At 41.4% G+C, this 14,645-nt stretch overlaps 1 protein-coding gene across 3 annotated transcripts in view; it reads right to left on the reverse strand.

Moving 5' to 3' along the window:
- Positions 1–894: 894 nt before the first annotated feature.
- Positions 895–14,645, reverse strand: part of clip2 (CAP-GLY domain containing linker protein 2) — a 30,261-nt gene continuing 16,510 nt past the window's right edge. Inside the window, exons 5-17 of one of the 3 annotated variants that reach the window (XM_036524135.1) lie at positions 13,572–13,785; positions 12,647–12,844; positions 12,015–12,118; positions 11,673–11,733; positions 9,052–9,102; positions 7,235–8,185; positions 6,810–6,867; positions 6,542–6,625; positions 5,717–5,873; positions 4,407–4,566; positions 3,873–4,061; positions 3,537–3,599; positions 895–3,366 (exon numbers count right to left, since the gene is read on the reverse strand). In XM_036524135.1, the coding sequence (XP_036380028.1) occupies positions 3,355–3,366; positions 3,537–3,599; positions 3,873–4,061; positions 4,407–4,566; positions 5,717–5,873; positions 6,542–6,625; positions 6,810–6,867; positions 7,235–8,185; positions 9,052–9,102; positions 11,673–11,733; positions 12,015–12,118; positions 12,647–12,844; positions 13,572–13,785 (2,302 nt within the window). In that variant the 3' untranslated portion in view covers positions 895–3,354. Of the gene's footprint in view, positions 3,367–3,536; positions 3,600–3,872; positions 4,062–4,406; positions 4,567–5,716; positions 5,874–6,541; positions 6,626–6,809; positions 6,868–7,234; positions 8,186–9,051; positions 9,103–10,857; positions 10,963–11,672; positions 11,734–12,014; positions 12,119–12,646; positions 12,845–13,571; positions 13,786–14,645 lie in introns of all 3 variants that reach the window. The other 2 variants (XM_036524134.1, XM_036524136.1) reach the window with 2 other exon arrangements.

Below are 14,645 nucleotides of genomic sequence, written 5' to 3' on the forward strand. Positions count from 1 at the left end.
GATATAATTGCTGTAAATTACCACAGACAACCACTATATCAAATAGATATTGCATAGAAGAATCTCTTTTAATCTTAATCTCCATATTTGTAAATGCATAACATGTACGTCATCACCAAAGCCTGCAATGAAGAGCACAGACTAATTCAGACAAAAGACGAACAAACAAAAGTGAAAAAGGTAGAATGTGGCAAACAATCAAGGAATGAATAAACCTTGAAAGTTGGCTATCTTAGCAGAAAAAGAAACACTGTTGGATGCACTGTTTTTACACTGATGGACAATGCACTTTTCACCATTAAGATAACCGAAAGAAAGTATTTTGGAAACACTGCTGATTTAAGCCACTTTTTACAGTTTTTCTTTTTCCAAGGTGGTGAACTCATACTAAAGTGGGCTGGTCTTGGTAAGCATAATTCAGGGATTTGTTGTCTGGTTTCATGACGGGAAGCAAAATCTAAATTTTGAAAGAAGCTATATGAAAACCTCCATGTGATGATCAGCAATTGCCCTTGTTAATGAAAACCTGGCTAACATTAATGTGGCTAATAGAACTCAAATCTTCACCTTCTATAACTGCTTATCTTGATTTTCCAAGAAAAAATATGATTAACCCACAGTGCAAAAGCCCCCCCACAAGCCTGCAGAAGACTACCTGTACTTTTCTCCAGATTTCTGAGTTGGTGTTACTGTTCATAACAGATACTGGAATATATAGGAGGTGAGTAAAACATAAACATGGGCAGCAGTGTAGCAGAGTGGTTACAGAGCAGGACTTGTGACCAAAAGGTTGCTGGTTCAATTCCCTGCTGGGGCATTGCTGTTGTACACTCCCAAATTGCCTTGGTAAATATCCCGCTGTATAAATGCATAACATTGTAACTGCTGTAAGAGTGTCTGCTAAATGGCAATAATGTGATGTTTAAAAATGTTCTGTAATAAATTTGAGGTGATGAGAAGCAAAGGTAGAATGTTGTCAAAGATGTATGTACCTTTTGTGAAAAGCGAACAAAGTATCACCTGGCGCTCATAAGGGGATGTTTTCACACCAATGCAAACATTTACTGCATAATGTTGGGGGGGGGGTCATGCTTACAATATCTTGAGTTCATTGTAACTTGGGTTTTCTGTGTGCAGTAAGCTTAGGCATATCTGTCAGACGACAAAAACAAAAAGTGTTACACCCTCCTGAAAATGGAGAATGTTTTCTACTATGTGGCAAAGGATGAACTCCATACAAACGCCTTACACACATTTAAGGACTGCTCCTGTGTTCCACTGCTTGGGGGGAGTTCCCATCGACTACACTCTGAGATTATGCAACACAAAGACCCAAATGATTTGTGGCTCATGTTAAAAAAACAGCCCAGATGTGTCCCACATTGTTAATATTTAATGACTAAAAGTCTCAAAAACCATGGAGTTACAGTACTGTAGGGTATAAGTAGGTTTACAGCTGAGAAAAGGCAAAATGTTGTTTTTAATGACAAGGACAATTTGTAAATTCAGCGCTGCTGACTGGTACCAGTCCTTTCCCACTTTCCCACTTAATATATAAAACCAAAAGAGTTTGGAATTCCCACTTCCTGGGAATTATGTTTTTTTTTTATTTCTTGCTCAAGGCTATAAAGCTTTACAAAGACTACATACAACTCAGCCATTGGAGGCTTTTGAGCTTAAAACAGGCGAGGCTAAAAAACTTGATAATCATCCTGAACCTGTTTTTGTTTTCACTGACTAAAAGGTGTGTTCCATTTGTGAAGTTAATATGGTTGTATTACCTTTGTGCGGTCCAAATTAAACTCATAGAGAGATTTAAATAGAGAGATTGGATTGCATTAAATCATTTCGATTTTAAGAAGGCAATTTTAGACTGGTCTTAAATTTATGTGAAGCACACAAGGGATACAAAGATTATGCCACCACTTCAGACACAATTATGCAAAAGCAATCAACTGCCGATGGTTGATCCTTATTTAAATCCTCACACTTGTTAATCACACAAAATAATCAAGAACAGGTTTATGACAATTAGCAGTTTAAAGGTACATTTTTAGCCTCCTCCACTTCAAGCTCACAAGCACCAACTGTACTCAGCAATCAGCAAATGAAGTAATGACCGCCCAGATGATTTGCTAAATGGAGATAAATAAAAATCTGGAAGACAAGGTTTATACTGTACTTAATGACTTCAAGGGTTTCAAATGTAATCCTAGCGCTCTCCAGCCAAGAAAGAATACAGCTGAACAATGTCTGGCTTTATTTCAAACTGTGTTGAACAGAGCTGAACTGAAGGCCAAAGCTGGTCCCAATGATCCTGACTGAATTCCATAAGGTAGGGTAGAATGACTTTAAAAAAAGGTAACCATTTATCTTAACACTGGTATTTAAATAAAGTTATTTCCCCCAACACATTCATTCCATTTTAAAACACTACATGGTGTGGTTTACTGCTGTCAAATCAAGCTTAGCCATGGTGTAATTCCATACAGTTCAGTTAACAGCAGCTAGCAAGTCATTACACTAAAAGCTATTAAGTGCTGCTGCACCAACTCAGTTGGATTTATTCGGTTGGATTAAATATCGTATAATGCACAGGTCCAAAGAATATGTATTCAAATACTCACAAAATAGGCCCCAACTGAATTCTGGCAGCCTTTCCATTTTTATTCACATGTACACAACAGATGCAAGGGGGAAAACGAAGCAAAAGTCCGTTAAAGCAAATGAGGTTCAGCCGGTTGTTCAAAGTCGAAGTGTGTTTACCACTGGCCAATTTGAAAACGGGGTGGCTGCACAGCAATAAATTAAACAAAATTGTCAACCGAGCCTAAAATCTGGGCTAATTTCAACTGGCCCTGAAACGGCAAGAGTCTACAGAAGGCATTCAGCAAATCATCAGATTTTTTCAATTTTTTCTTGCAGTAGAGAATCCAGGGTCTTCCAGTTTTGTGGCATGTGTGGTTCCAGTCTTCTGACCCATTTAAGCACTGCCCTCAGATGTAATTTTAGCGTCCAATATTAGTATTATGGGAGGTAGTCTGAAAAGGTAGCTAAAAGTAGCAAATATCGTACCATGGATTTATCACCTCCATATATGTTTAGTGGGTATTTGGAGCAAGGGACAGTTGGAATTGGGGAGGGGGGGGAGAGAGAGCTTTTAGTGACAGATTTATTTGTCTCTGAATATCAATGATGATTTTGGTAATAACTGTAAACGCAAAATGTCTTCAAGTGTCCAGCGAAACTTCAGTACCACTCCCCAATGTCTAAACACGAAACTGGCTGCTCCCTTTTCATAATGTTCCTCCACACATCTCCAAAAACACAGATGTAGCCTGCTTCCCTCCTTCATCAGTGTTTCTCCTAGGAAGTAAAATATGAATTATTTACTGGCAAATATCACACATTCTAACGTGATAACATGCACCCTTTGTGCAGTACATGCATTTTTTTGCAAATACGCATTCATTGAAAATCATGCAAAAGGTGTTCTTTGACTTAGATGAAATGCTTGTATTATAATGCTAACTTACTTCTTGTGTAAAAGGTTTATCCTGTTGATGAATCCCATTGGCTGAATTTGCACTCCCATGTGCCTAGGAAAGTTCCAAAGAAACAAGAGGAAGTAAGCACTGAAACCTGTAATATTCTTTATGGCTGCAAATGGTAGCATATTATATGTGTTTTGTCCCTTATTTTTATCTCTTCCCAGTTGGAGGATAAGCAGAATATATGAGAAACCCCATTTATGTCCAGAATCAACATCACATCTATACTGTATGATTTGTCTGACAAATTCTTAAGAGAAAAATTAGAATTCTGGAGAACAGATAGGACACTGAGGTTTGAGCCGCCCTGGGAATTGTTACCTGGGTCTTCTCGGGGTGGGTACGCATGGCCTGCACCAGCTGGTCAACCCGCTGGTTGTGCTCCAGGGCGTTCCTCAAAGCATCCTCCGTGTTCAGAAGCCTCTGTTTCAGCCTCGCTACCTCCGCGTCTGAGGCTGACGGGTCCATCATGGAGTACCTGCGATGGTCGGGGGAAGACCTCTCCCGGCCCTGGGACCAGAGTGGAAATCACAGAGTATGAGAAACACACTTGATTCAGTCACAGACTGCATGTATTGTAAATGTCAAAATGCTGCCTGATGGAACATCACCTCGGCACAAAAGCACTTTTAGTGACCTGACCCAACTCCTGTTCAACTACCTGGAGAATACCAGAACAAAACACTTGTGGTTTCATGGTAGCACAAATCAGATCAGTCTCTGGTCTTCAGAAGATAGTGTGAATAAGGCCACATTATAAAAATCGGGTCTAAGTAACACCAGACAGGATTCCGGAGCCTTGTGGAAACTCCTCATCTGCTTGCACAGCATGCTGATTTTCATATAGATATGCACCAGCAGTAGCAGTTTCTCCCGCAGGGTCTGGATGTCTTCCTGCAGCTTCTGCTCCTTCATTCTCCACTCGGCCTTGTGCACCTCCCGGCTTAGGTCCCTGTCCAGGCCTGGGGAGTGTCGGGGGGAGTCTAGCAGCAGCACCCTCAGTTCATTCAGGCTCCTACAATCAACACACAGACACACACACACACACACACACACACACACCACTGTGAGCCGCAGAAACACCTCACCCATGCATTTTTTCAGCATTTATTTAAAAGATGTATGTATCTTTTAAAGTAGATGTCTGTATCAAAGGCAATGTATGTAGCATTTCACATATTCTCTATTCACACTCTATTCTCTATTCTCTATTCACACAGCTGGTTGTAGACAGCACTTTAATCAAAGGCCCACATGAGCAAATCCATGACAGAAATGTAATAACAACCAGCAATGGATGTGAGGTGGAAAAAAGAGTTAAGGTCAAAGCTGTCCTTAAGTAACATGTCTGAAAAGTGCTCAGGCTGAAATGCTTGCTACCAGTAGCAGGAGCACTTACTGCATCACTCAGTTGTGCTGATCAATTGTTTTCTCTGGAGCTGAGAGCTCACAGCACAGATATATTAGCTTCCTTGGAAAGTACCAGCAGTCTTGGTACAGCAGTAGGCAACTGGCCAACTTCAGAGGTCACCGGTATGTGGGAATTCAAAGCTCATTCATATAACTCTAACCCCAACTCATGCTTAACATAGCTCAAATTGTTTTCCCAGACAAATTCAGAAACCAGAACGGGCCAGGTTCAAACCAAGCCCACCCAGACTCCATCCTGCGGCTCTGTTTCTGAAGTAGCTGACCTTGACTAGGGCGAAGGTCCTGGAATTGTTTATATAGGTTTATAATGAGTATTCTCATTATTTCCAGTAAGCAAGACTGCTAAGCCAGGGAAAAAACATTGATTTAAAAGGAAGAATGACATTTGGCCTCTGCTTTAATCAGCCTAAGTGTCCTAATTACCTCAACAGCTATTAAACAGAGTGGATTGAATCCAATAGAATGGATAGTCAATAGCCTACATCATACTGACTGCCATACTAGTCACAGACACAGATAAATGTCAGTTCTTGGTGTGTGCTATTAGTTCATATAAGTTTAAAATATCCCATTTCAGGTTTTGTTCCAATGTCTAAAAATATGTTTTTGTGGTTTAATCATATTTAATAATGTTTTTTTAAGTAACCTGAGAGAGGACAGTTAAATTCTCCTGCTCCTATGAGTGTTGGTTGGCTGTTCACCCAGATCTTAAAAAGAGGGTCCCACTCTCTTACCTTTCCTTCTTAAGAAGCTCCTGGCTGATGAGAACCAGCTGCCCTGAGGCATCATGGGATTTCTTGGTCATGGACTCCAGCTCAGCCTCCAGGCGCATCTTGTCGCGGTGGAGTCCATCGGCTTTCTTCTCTGTGGAGCGAACCTTGCCTTCCAGGGCTGGCAGAATGGCAGAGAGTGTACAGGACAGCTTAAGACCGTGGTGACCGAGTTAGGTGGTTGTTGGTTCAAATCTCCTACAAGAATATGGTGCCTGCAAGACTTCTGTAAAACCTCTGGTTTATGCCAGATAACTAATATACACTTACTTAGAAATGGTATGAGCAAGTGACCAAACTATTGACAAGAAATGTACTGTCAGCCTTTCCTTATAAAATTGTACACATGCAAATATGAATCAAGTTTTAAAAATGTATACTATACTGCTACGTAAAACATGTAATTCCATCAATATATTATAAAATGCATGCAACAATATACAAATTACAAGTGATTACATGAAACGCGCAATTATTGATGTATGTGTAATATATGATATGTATTATCACATTATAGGCATATTCCTATTATTATTACCATGAAAGAACTCTTCTGTAAGGGTCACTAACTGTTTCCATTGTCATGCTGCAGTATTGAATGCATTCTTCCCATTTTCAGTTTGTATCTGGTTTTTATACATGCAATATGTAGCTACTTCATTACAAGTGTTATTCTACAGGTACTATTCTGTACCTGACAATTCATAACTAACTTCTGGCATGAGCTATACTTAGGCGGAAGCCAACCAACAAAGACTCTGATGGTACTGATACTATTGACTCATCTACCTGTGATTTGAGATTTGAGGGCATCAACCTGTGATGACAGTGTAGATACTTCTTTTTCCCTTTTTGTCAGCTTCTCTATGGTCTCTGAAACATAATTAAAAAGGTAATATAAAAATAAAATAATAAGAAAAAGAAAAATTATAAGAATAAAAATCTGTTTCCTGTTGACTGAATTATGTTCTTCCCATGACGGCTATCCCAACAGCAATGCATACTGATAACAACTGTAGGACTAGCCGGCATGCATATAAAGGACACTGAACTGTACCTTCAACAGTCTGTTTTAAATTCATCTTCTCTTCAGAGATGTCATTATTTTCTATCATCTGAAAAGTAAACACATATTGTATTAAGGCCACTCCAAGTGGGAAGAAAGCAAATATAATGTCTTATACTGTACCACACTATGTTACACTCTCCTTTCTGTTCCTGACAGTCTTATTCAAAGCATTGGCAGCAAGATTGTACAACAATGGCAAAAAAATCCATAAAAAATGTAGAAAGCTCAATAAGCATGACAAAAAGGTAACATTTCAAAGCAGCTTTCATTTTTTTTTACCTCATAACAATCTAATTAAGAACCACAGGTCTTAATTAGAGAGAGAGAGAGAGAGAGAGAGATAGAGAGATGTGCAGAATTTTGATATAAAGCATGTTTGGATAACTGAACTCTCTGTCGTCCGAGTCACTCACATTGGCGTCCTGTGGAGTGTGGTCAGCCTCCACGGCCTGTAAACGGTTTTCAGTCACCCTAAGTTTCTCCTGAAGGCTGCCAATCTCTGTCCGGCTCTCAGCCTCTGCCTTCTGCAGGGCCTCATAGTCTACCATCTTCTTCTCAGCCAGAGACAGTTTCTCCTCTAGGAGCTCTTTGGCCTGGACTTGCTCCTTGTACTCCTCCTGGAGCTTCTCCAGCTCACAGAGCCTCAGCTCTGCCTTTTGCAGCTGATCAGAGGCCTCCTTCAGCTCTAGGGCATGCTGGGCAGCCTTTGCCTCCATCTGTCTCTTCCAGTTCTCATTGCTCTCCTCCAGCTCCTCCTGAGCCTGCTGCAGCCTGCTGCGCTGGTCCTCTTTCTCCTTGGCCAGCACTGCCGCCTCAATCTCATGCTTGGCCTTTAGGTTCTCCACCTCCAGCTGATGCTCCATCTTGAGGCTCTCCAGGGCCGTCCGGAGCTCCACCAGGTCCTTGTCCTGGCCATCCTTGGTGCCGTCTGTAGTCAGGGAAGCCTTGAGGTCCTCCAGGGATCGCTGGTGGTCGTTCACCAGGGTGTCCAGCTTCGACTTCCAGTTGTCCATCATCTCCATGTTCTCCCGCGTGGCCTGCTGCAGCTTCTGCTTCAGGTCGCCGATCTCCTGGCCCTGCTTGTCCACGGTGCCCTGCAGGCGTTCGGCTTCATGGCGGGCGGCGCTCAGGGCAGCCTCGTACTTCTCCCGCAGCTGGCTGCTCTCCTTGTGGTGCTCGCGGCCGGCCGTCAGGAGCTGCTCCCTCAGCAGGAAGGCCTCGCTGTGCAGCCCTGGCCCTGCGTCTCCCGCCTCAGCCAGGTTGGGGCTCTTCAGCCTGGCCTGCAGCTCCTCGATCTCCGCCTTCCGCAGGGCCAGCTCCTCCTCCAGCTGCATCACCCGGCTCTTTTCCTCCTCAGTAGATTGCTGTGGAACGGGAAGAATGAATATCATTCCAAAACGGGAAATGGAGGTTAATCCAAATATAGACACACACACACACACTCATTTACACGCATATCTTTTAAAAATGCTTATTTTAAGGGTACAGGCACAGAGAAGAGATTTTTTTTTTCATTTCCAAACAGGCATGGAGAATCACTCCCGTGAGTCAAATTTGTGCTGAGCCTGTAGACTGATAAGCATTTAAGAGGAAATCCTTTGGTTCAAAGGGATCTCCTGCTTATGAAATTCAAAACAATATGTGCTTCTCAATCAGGAGATTGCAGACACAGTGCAACCTAAAGGAAAATAAGATACATTCAAACAAAGAAAATGCTGTAAATGGCAGCCAAGCAAGCAATTCAATAGTGCCTGTTCTTGTAAAGCAGCCAGCAAGACATGAAATGACACACCCCAGTCTCCTCACCCCAGAGCAAATGCAAAGGCTTGTGGAAATGCAACCAGTTAGGAAGTATGAAGGTATTAGGCATGACATTCCGCATATTCGACAAAGAACAGGATCTATGCTTGGAGAGAGCAGGCGAGACAATTCGACTGAAATGTTAGTTTTCACATATACCTATTACTATCATTGTGTGCTGGGTTCAAGAATATTTACAGCACCATAAGTTCACCAAAAATATCAAAGGTGAGGGCTACTTTTGAAATCCTTATAATCTGTTTAAAGCAGCCTTTTAATCATTCAGAAGACAATACTGGCACATAGCATCTGTTAATTGGATTTTCTCACCAATGCCATTGCCAATTTCCACAGCTAAGACAGAGCAGTAGACAGAAAACAGCTAAACAGCAGAGCCTGGATTTGAGTCATTGAGTCCGTCTCATTTCACCTTGATTCTCTTACCCAACCTCAGGGGTACAGCGCCATGTTTGATTCCACCCTGTTGGCAAACAGCAGACCTTGCATATAAACACAAATGTGCCTGGTTTCCTTTGTCAGAATGAGGTGGGATATCAAATTTTCCTACATGATAGTAATTTAAAACATACAACTGGAAATAAGGTCTCTTTAAGTCAGTTTTTAAGTGATTTAAACAGATCCTACCCTATGAAGAATTATGCTGTAAATAAGTATGTATCCACTACAGTCATCTGATATATTATTTGGTCATGTAACAAGAAATGTACAGAAAACACACTTTTTTGGCAATTCCAGTACATGTACATTTTAGTAGGACAGCCTATAAATTCTTTGTCCCTTATCCTATGCAGACCATGTATCAAAATGCTGTTTAGTGTTATCAATGAAGTGTTGGCCAAAGCAGTGAAGTAGTGGTCATAATGAAGGTTTTAGTTGATCGTTTTGGATGGAATGCTGCAGCTACCTCAGTTTCAGTACGAAAGGGTTACCACACTTGTTTCAAGGACAAAGGACAAAGCTGTCTGCTAACCCAATGAATGATGCAATTAAATATGCTGTGTGATTACATTCAGTGGATTTCTTGGTCCGTCAGCACCACTGTGATCTAAGATAATAAAACTAGACTTTGGTGCCGGGCATTAAAATCAACAAGCTTAAATCCACATAAAATTCTAAATTTACGACTGTGTAATTCTGCATGCAAGTGAAGTAGCATTGTTCCCTTGACAGTGGTAAATGGCCACATGAAAATCTAAGAAATGTTTTTTAACACCAAAACGGGTCTTTAATCTGCATGGCTGCAGAAAGTTGGAACTAGTTTTAACATGGTTTAACAAACTGAAATTGATCCAGTTCAACGGCCAGGAGAGTTGGAGTGTGACAAAGTCCTCAAATATTAGGATATGGCTGGAATTCTTCAGACTTCTCATTCGTGGCTGACCTTAATTGATTGCAATAAAACAAGTCAAAGGCACAGAGACTATATCCAGGGGGTCTAGTGAAACATCAACACAGACTAAACCATATCATCTTGCACAATGTTAGACACAACTCGGCTGCCTCCAACACTCTCACAGTCACTACAACACAAAACCAGCCATAGGTTAAAGTCAAGAACAGTGGAAACAGAAATACTTTGAGAGAGATAAGGACTGAAACATTTTAGCTGAATCAAAGGTGGACAGATGGAGTTCTACTGAAGATGATATATACAAAGAAATGCAGTGCTTTTGGCATCTGGATTTTACTCTGCTGTACATTTTCTACTGGGATACACTGCAGTTTTTCTCCTGGCAGCATAACACACAGGAACCAGGCTCCACTGATTAAGGAAAACCAAGACCATCCTTTTGACTCCATATCAATTTTGTCAAAGAAAAAAACTTGGAATTTCACACCTGGATCCAGATTATGGTCATAACCTTTTCTCTTTGCACAGCCAACAGGATATTTTACTTTACATAAGGTTGTCTAGAAGGAAGATTTTGTTTTATGCACAGCTGTAAATGAATACGACTTCCTGCTTATTGAGCTCTTTCTGCAGTTAGAAGGAATTGTGGGTGTTTTTGAAATAATCAACTTTATAAGCCAACTCATGGTAAAAGTCACTGTGACAGAGGCTTGGAGACCCATGATTTGGTGCAGGACAAGCGCAAGCAAGAACTGTGCTGAGAACAACAGAACTCCCCTGAGCCCCAAAAAATCAACAAAAAAAAGCAGAAATTAAAATAGCAGGGGACATAGAGCAGGGCACTGGTCACTTTTTTACAGTTACCCTCTTTTCCTCTAACTCTTTCTGCAGTGTTTCCAGTTTGGATTTCTCTAACAGCAGACTCTGCTCGAGCTGCCGAATACGGGCATGCTCCATTTTCGTCTGTGTCTAAAGAGAGAGAAAGACAAGAAACAGACAGGAGGAAAAAGGAGGGGGTGGACAGACAAAAAAGTGCAGACACACAGTTATAACTTACAGAAAAAACAGAAAGTAGTCAAATATAGTTAAGGAAAGAGGGAGAGAGAAATATGGAAAGTAGGAAAGTCAAGGGCAGCACATTTCTTTATGGGTGACTTACTGCATAACCTGAAAAACAGAGGCATTTTAGCAGTCATGTTTTGACAAGCCAGCCGATGTTTCTTTGGACAAAGATGCAGTGTGCGCCTTCTCAAACTGGCTAAAGAATAAACCATTGTAACACCCCTTTATGCTGTGCTCTTCCTTGCGAAGAGACCCATACCTAAGGTGAAGATCTTCATTAGGGATTATTAAAAAATGTTATTCCTCCCTCTGTCTCATCACTATAAATCATGCACAGCATTATTAATCATTAACATCTGATACTACTTTACTAAAGGTCATTATTCAAATTTAAAACAATCTGTTAATAGCATTAAGAAGAAAGTATATCAATATCAGACTGTGACATTAGGAGAAGAAGATATTAATATATAATAACCACAACCTCTTAAATATTTGAAGAACAGTATGTGGGAAACTGTTAGTCAATTTGCATTATCGGCCCTCTACCTGTAGGGGGAGCTTGTACAATATTGTGCAAACACATCTGAAAGCGTCTCAAATTTAGATGCTGTTACCTCCAAGTCTCCTTTGGTGATAGACTCCTCCTCCACACGGAACTGAAGATCCTCCACTTTCCTGTAATAACACATAGTAGCCACCAGATGTCAGAAACGTGCTTTATCATCATACATTTCGCCTAACTGAAACAATGCCCCTTAATTTTTGCAATGTCATAGAAATGTTCAGCTGCTTCTGGAAGTAATATCCATGTAACATAAAAATCTGCATGAAATCTTGTATAATGAGAGTGTTATCCTTTTACTTTATACAGCTGCTTAAAGAGGGTAAATTCAAACCCCTCCCTCCCATTCCAAGCTTTTTTGGTAATAACCTTGAGGCCCATTCCCCCCACCCACCTTTTTTCCTCCTCAAGCTGATTGGCCAGTTCGACCTTGTCCTTCTGAGCACTGGCCAACAGAGTTCGCGCTTGCTGCAAGTTGCTCTCAGCCTCTGTTGCATACTGTGTACAGAAATGAAAGACAAGCTTTTCAAATGTCTGAAGATGCTCTGACAGTTCCCATTCGTTTCATTCAGCAGTAGTTACCAACAGTAGTTACACAACACACTACACAACGAAAGAAGGTTTAACATATCTATATGTTGTCCATGGCCATACATTTCAATAAATATTTATACCCATCTGATGAACTCTGAATGGTAAAAAATTGGTATAACATCAGGAAAGTACAGAACAGGACCTACTTGTCAAATGAGGATGATTTGCTTATAATGCCATAACATTCTTTCCACTGGCCATTTTCAATAGGTTTAAAATAAATGCTGCATTCCAGGGTGCTGAAGTTGTCACTTGCCCACCTAGTCCTACTAGTGCACATATCCACTCAGTAATCACTGACCAATCCCTGTACCCACCCAAACAAAATCTAGCTGTGCTATTCCGTTATGCACATGCACGCGGCAATCATGGCTGTTATAAACGGATTGCTGTGGGCGTGCTTTGGTCTGGGCACCGCCTGAGGAGGTGTACCTGTGCATGCTGGGCCTTGAGCATGCTCAGTTCTTTCTCCACCTCGCAGATGTGGCTGGTGGCCTTGGCCACCTCGGCCCTCTCCAGGTCCCTCTCGGCCAGCAGCTGCTCGATGTGCTGCTGCTTCTCCTTCAGGGCCTCCTGCAGCGCCGTGGTGCCCGAGATCTTCCGGGCGTACCGCGAGGACGTCTCCGTCAGCTGGGGGTATTTTAGGACAGGGTTATGCCAAACTGGGTTACAGGTTTACAGGTAACATCAAACAATCTAAGATAGCATGCCTTTTCCATATGCCATAGCAGCACCACCATTAATGAACAGTGAGGCGGTTACTGAGTTGGATACAAGGGTGCTCTGGAACCAGTTAGACTGTAACTGCCTATAATATAATATAATATAATATAATACAAAACAATTTTTGTTTCCAGGACAATATGTTTATTTAGCTTGGAGTCAGACTACGGGGTAGGGGGATCAGGGGTGAGGATTGGCCAAGGTTGTTGACTCCCCATTTGGACATCATTAACAGGGAAAAGAAAGGACATAGAAAGGAAGTGTGGTTATAGTCATGGATATAATATATAATATAATATAATATAATATAATATAATATTCCAAATAGAGGAAAAAGAGAAAAAAAATGCCAGACATATTGGCCTGTAAGATCACTTGCTTATTTTGTACTTGTATTGCAATCTTGTATCTTCAAGTTCCAGTGCTGTCTCCCTGGACAGTGTCAGTCAAATACATAAACAAGATAAATAATATATGGCTGGATTATACCTCCCTTAAGGGTGTTACATCTATTGAGCTGGCTGACAGACAGCTGCAGTTACACGCAGGGGAAACCACGGCAGCCAGTGACCGCTTCTGCTGGCGTCACCACAATGAAGCGCTGTCTAACCACCGCCCACCGCCCCCCCCTCACCAGGCCGGTACGACTGGGCCGCCCGCCCACCGAGGACGCCACGGAGCTGACGGAGCTGATGGAGGAGCTGCTGGGGCTGTGGGCCAGCGACGACACGCCCATGGCCATGCGCTTGCTCTTCTTGGCCTTGGCAGGACTGGTGGACGGGAAGCCGATGCGGATGACCTTGTGGATGGGGGCGAACAGGCCGAACTTCGGCGGGCACTGGAAGTACCTGGGGAGGAGAGCACAACCATGGCAATGACAACACTTGCAATGCTCCGTCATGGAGCAAAGTGAATGTTTCACTCATGCTGACCTATAACTTTAACAGCATCAGTGAGGGAAAATTACACTTTGACAGTGGGCTACCACATTCTGGGACACCAGGTTTAAACAGACAGTTATTCAGGTTTGTCATTTTCTGAGCAGTTAATACACTCTGAGATAAACCTGAATTTATAAATGTGATGTAAATTATGGAAGATAATTCATTTGTAGTATTGCCAGTTCTTTTTGCTAACTGTATAACCATTGAAGATGACCATAAAACAGTTTGTAGGAATCCAGTAAAAACTAATTTCACATTCTGTGATTATAGTCATTAAATCATGAAATACACCAACAGTCTTCATGTGAAAGGTCACATGTGCAACTAAAGTACCCTGTTTAATCAATGCTGATTTCTGAGCATATGAAAACCAGATGACACAAATACAATTAATGAATCATGTCCACTTTCATAAATCGTAAATGGCTGCTCGCAAACCAGTTTGCTTTGATGTTGTGTACACGATAATAAAGCTTTCACAAGCCTTCACAAGCATTTTCAGTCAATGGAATGTGAAATGAAGGTACTATATTTTACATTTGTGTGTAGTCTGCCATGTTGAAATTTAGAGGAAATCTGCATTTGAATATGCTTTACAGGGAGATATGATATCTAAGATTGGCTACCTAAGCAAGAAGCATGCTGGTTAATTAAAGCATTTCCTCAAAGAATAAATTATTAAAATAATATAATTAATAAAGTTACAAGCATACAAATAAAGCAGCAGTATCAACATATAATGCAAACATTTCTTTCATACTTCA

Source organism: Megalops cyprinoides, chromosome 3 (genome assembly GCF_013368585.1).
Source record: "Megalops cyprinoides isolate fMegCyp1 chromosome 3, fMegCyp1.pri, whole genome shotgun sequence".
Lineage (NCBI taxonomy): Eukaryota > Metazoa > Chordata > Actinopteri > Elopiformes > Megalopidae > Megalops > Megalops cyprinoides.